Source organism: Nicotiana tabacum, chromosome 15 (genome assembly GCF_000715075.1).
Source record: "Nicotiana tabacum cultivar K326 chromosome 15, ASM71507v2, whole genome shotgun sequence".
NCBI classification, from domain to species: domain Eukaryota; kingdom Viridiplantae; phylum Streptophyta; class Magnoliopsida; order Solanales; family Solanaceae; genus Nicotiana; species Nicotiana tabacum.
Window position 1 is genome coordinate 95,614,059 of NC_134094.1, and position 4,987 is coordinate 95,619,045.

The window sequence follows — 4,987 nt, forward strand, 5'->3', positions numbered from 1 at the left end:
CGTATCTTGATGCTACGTTATTATTCCGCTTTTATTACTGTAAATATAATTTCTGTAGGGGGTATATTCCCAACAGTTTCCCCACGTACCGCTAATGTTGTACTCTGCATTTAACACTGGAGCAGCATCTGCACTTAGAATACTTGTAATGCATGATTTATTGGAACATTGCAAAGGAGCTCGGCATCATAACTCTGTATTAGCTTATATAAGAATCTAAAAAATCCGTACTTCTCTTTTTGAATCTATCATTTCTTATATTAAAAGTGTGCTCAAATTGTAGAATATTTGTATCCCCTGTCCAGCCTTGGGCTATACCTGCACTTTCTGAGATCTGGGGAGTAAGCTTGACCATTTTAAGTTTTTCTTCAGTAAATGTTCTTGCTAATGCCTAACATTTAAGCTTAAGTCCAACTTCCGTGTTCTTTTTTATTATAATTCCAACTAAAGGTAAGTTATTTGCTATTCACTACTTTTATCATATGCTTTTTCAGGGAGGCTTCGTCGTGACTTTTCTTCATATTTTCTTGCACTAGTCCAAGAACACAGAGGTGCAGATTAGAAGATTTTCAGGTGCCTCTTCTTTACATATTGGTTAGATTTTCTTATGTGAAGTAAAGAGCTTCAAGAAGAATCCTATTGTGCTAATGATCTGTTAAACCAACACAAAGCCTCCACTGTCCAATCACATGAAATCCTAAGCTCATTCAGATTACAAGGATATTACTTCACTCAATTTTACATTTTTTAGTCCTCTCTAATTGAAATTGGATCCATATTCTATATATACCTTCCTCAATGTAAGGGCGGCCCGATGGTAAGGCAACTCAAGCAACTGCTTGAGGCTCCATATCTATAGGGGCCCCAAAATTTTCTAATAGGAGTATTAAATAGCTGCATATGATAAATTATTTTTTAAAAATATCTAGTATATCAAAGAAAAAGTGTATTTTTCATGAAAAAGGAAATAAGAGATAACTTGGTAATAAGAATAATTACTTTTGGAATTCAGCCCTAAACTTTACGCGTGAATATGTTTCTTGCCTCCTTTATACACCATCATCATTATCACGGGGGCCATATTACTTTGATTACTTGGCTTTAGGCCCCCAAACACCGTTGAGCCGTCCCTACTCGATGTGTACAATTTTTCTGATCTTTTCATTTCTATTGATTTTCCAATGTTTCTCTTATTCCGCAGCATTCAGTATATCTTGGTAGAAAAGGATGTTCACAAACACTTGATATTAAGAGTCGCACCACAAAATTCTTCTTCATTTAAGCCCCAAATTAGTAGCAATATGTTCCAATTAATCAACAAAGGGATAAAAGATAAAGACATCCTATTATAGATCCTTATCCAAGTCTTCTTTGCTCAGAAAATTAACACACACTTTTTCTTTTTTCCGTTTAACTTCTTAAAAAATGATTATCCCCAGAAAGTGAAAGAGATAATGAAACAAATAAAAGCACCCCAATTACAATAAATGAACGGCCTGAGCCTGTGAAATAAATGTTTAACAAGCAACAATCAGATATTTAGCCAATGTCATCATCTAGTAAATCTGCAATCCAGCCTAACTTCTTGTCCATTACCATTTATACTACTCATCTTGATCATAGAATTGGCAAATGCTTTAAAGAACTCATCCTGAGAGCTAGCATATTTTGAAACTAGTTTCTTGGCCCTTATAGTTGTGAGCAAAGATTCATCAGAAGAGAAAAGGCTCTTGCCATTCATTAGTAGCTTGTAGTAGGCGTTGTCGAATAAGGTTGTAGTAGAATCCATGGTGGCACCTGCATTTTTGACCTTGTTGTGCATGGGGCAAACATTCTGTAGACTGGCTGCAAATGATGTTTGTAGTGTTGGATCAATGTCGTGACTCTTGTCGAACTTGTGGATTCTGTTTTGGAAGGAAGAACAATGAGAGAATCCAAGAGTGTGCCCTCCTGTTAGCAAGAAAAGAAAAAGATCCTTAATTTGTTAAAGCATGGTACGATGATGCCATGAGTTGAGCTTAAATGGAGAAGTGAAGATTCATATAACCGATCCCAACTTGTTTCAGAATGAGGCATAGTTGTTGTCGTTGTAATTTGTTGAAATAGAAAAATCTTGAGTCGTATCAGTCTAGGAGATACTACATTTTTCTTGAGCCAAGAAGAGACAAAGAGAGACGGATCTAGAATTTCAAATCATGAGGCGGTCCGAGCCCGCTACTATTTTATGATAGTGAATACAAGATTTAAAAAAAATATTTATATACTTACCCGAAAGCGCAACCAAATCATCCAAAGAAAGGCCTCTTTGGACGAAGTTTTGTTGAGATCCATGAATGCGACCACTAGAAGAATGGGGTTACTTACCTGAAAGGGCAACCAAATCATCCAAAGAAAGGCCTCTTTGGGCGAAGTTTTGTTGCAGTTGAGAAATATTGAATGTGGGAGAAGGTATTTGTCGGGTTTCAGTGGCTTTGGAGATTCTTCCATCTTTTCTACCTTTTGGCACATCCCAAGTAGGACCTCCGGACTGACACAAGATGACCAATAAATAATTTCACGTTAATTCCAGGGCACATATATAAATAATTTCACGTTAATTGAATATAGAACTTACAAGAGCAACAGCATCTCGAGCAGCGAGAGCCAAAATATCAGCACAAGAGACAATTCCAGGGCACAAATCTTCGATTTGTTTCTTAACAGCGTCGATGACATAGAATGCGTGCAATGCAATATTAGGGGGGCCATCTTTCTCTGCTTTGTTGTTTCTTGTGGAGTCCAGCAACACAGAGCCATCACAACCCTGTCATACACATAAAAACATATATAATTAGTTAATTACTAAGTATATATAATTGGTGCATGTCAGTAAGGGTAATGAGAAGATCAAAGTTAAAATCAAATATAGAAAGAAAGGCAGCACTCTTTTCGAAATTGACTAAAAGGGAAAGAGTATTACTTCTATAAAAGAGAACCTACGGAGTGATTAGCCAGAAACAAAGTAAAGAAGTGGAAAATTACTCTAACGAAACAATCATGGAAGTGCATCCTTAAAAGTGCAGCTGGAACTGTTTTGTCATTCAACATAGCTTTCTTCACGACTTTGGTGATGGTCGACTCGGCCTTGGGACATGTATTGTCATAGTAATTGGAGCTCAATGCGTTCACTGCATTACTGGAAAACAATGCAAAAGCAAAGACTAGAGAAATAAGACATGATCTTGGTATTGCCATTATAACTACGTACGTTTGCCAAATTAAGCTTGTCTTTCTTTGTGCTTATTTTAGACTTGGCACTTTGCTGTGAGACCTAAGGAACCAAACAATGAGAATTTAAAGGGAGGGGATTGTAATAGATGCAGAAGACTACACATAGAGTTGTTACTGGAGTAGTAGTTATGTTTGTTAGCAAGTTTGGTCAACTAGAACCATTAGAGTGTTTTGGAATAGGAGTAGTTTGAAGTGATCTTGGATTACTGATTTTGGTTGCCACATAGAAACTGGTATGAAATATACCATTGGTTGTTCAAGTACATGGGATCAGTAAGTTGATGGATTAATGGAGGCGAATCCAAAATTTTAATTTTGTTAATACAGTATACAGTAGTATCCAGTGGTGGAGACATCCTTCTAGAGGGGTGTCCTGACACTTTGCCGAAAAAGTTTACTAGATATATATACTACTTAGTATGTAATAAATGGATAATATTTTTCTTAAATAAAACAATACTCCCTCTGCGCCATTTTACAGTGGTGTCATTAGAAACTCTCATTGGTAGCTTTTTTAGAAAATTATGTATGCACGCAGTGGCTTTAAGTTAGTTAAATCGCTTCAATAAGTTAATAACGGGCTCTTGTTATCAGGTCACAGAAAGTGGAATAACAAGCTTCTGCTTAAAGCTAATTCCCTTTTAGGTTTAACTAGCAGTTAAAAAGTGCGGTTTCTGAGGCAAGCAAAATGAATGACTAACCTTTTGACTTACACTAAAAGGGGAATGTTATTGTTGCAGTGGTGGTTAGGATTCAACTAATAAAGCATATATTGATTGATGACGGGTTTTAATATTCGGACAATTCTAATATCACATGATCAAGTTTAGGAGCATATTTTGGCGGGCCATTGTGTAAGAGCTGTGAATTCTGTTTTTATGTTTCATATGGCCAACTACTTCTCTCACCATCTGTGTTCTGAAAAACAAAAAAAGCATACTCACATGGTTACACTAATTAATCTAATGAATACATAATATGTTTCTTCATATACACTGTCATCGCTGATGAACTATAGTTAATTTATACACATTACCAGTCTAACTTATCATAATAAATCTTTATTCTTTACCCTACGTCAAGTGACTTGAATCTATCCATCATTTCACCCAAAAGCAAATTTTCTCTATTTTGATATGTCCATCTTGATTGTTCCTATATGAGTTTTTACTGCTTTAGGTTTGTCTCCATCACCAACTCACAAGATAGGGGCAAATTGAAAGTATAATTGATGCAGCTAGACAAACTGTTCTATTCATCCTTTCATATAATAAACTGCAAGTTTTTGAACTCCCTACTTACACCAACTAAAGATAAGTTCTATGGTATTCACCTTTGACACCTAAGTTGCGCGGACTTCATTTTTGGGGCCGCACGTGGGTGTGGGATCCATTTCGGATTTGGTCAACCGATTTTGGATACTTTGACCAAAATCGACAGAGAAATTCGGGATAAATACAATGGTTTCTGAAATCAAAACAAAAGCTACGGTGAAATTAAAAAAAAAGTGAATACCTTGTATATAGAAATTTCTATGACAGTCTTTTCCCTTTTATCTCCTTTTGGGTTCTCCTGTGCAGAAGTGTAGCGTGAGTATATAAACAACATGTATCCAGTAAGTATCTAGTCTAACCTCGAATAAGTAGTGACAAGCGGTTGACATCGACACTTACTATGGGCCAATAAATAAAGTACAAAAATTCTAAATAGGCATGGA

General features: G+C 36.1%; 1 protein-coding gene across 1 annotated transcript; it reads right to left on the reverse strand.

Annotated features, from left to right (window-relative positions):
• Positions 1–1,455: 1,455 nt before the first annotated feature.
• On the reverse strand, positions 1,456–3,618 carry LOC107761202 (peroxidase 64-like). The gene is made up of 4 exons (XM_016579394.2): positions 3,022–3,618; positions 2,615–2,803; positions 2,365–2,527; positions 1,456–1,950 (listed from the first exon to the last, which is right to left on the reverse strand). Exons 1-4 carry the CDS (start codon positions 3,232–3,234, stop codon positions 1,553–1,555), a joined length of 963 nt encoding a protein of 320 aa, XP_016434880.1. The 5' UTR covers positions 3,235–3,618; the 3' UTR covers positions 1,456–1,552.
• Between the last annotated feature and the right edge of the window lie 1,369 nt (positions 3,619–4,987).

Coding starts and splice junctions, on each gene's coding strand:
- LOC107761202 (XM_016579394.2), bottom strand. CDS start 3,234: ATGGCAATACCAAGATCATGTCTTATTTCTCTAGTCTTTGCTTTTGCA. Junction 2,528..2,614: donor CTCGAGATGCTGTTGCTCTT/GTAAGTTCTATA, acceptor ATCTTGTGTCAG/TCCGGAGGTCCTACTTGGGA. Junction 1,951..2,364: donor TGATTTGGTTGCCCTTTCAG/GTAAGTAACCCC, acceptor TCTTGCTAACAG/GAGGGCACACTCTTGGATTC.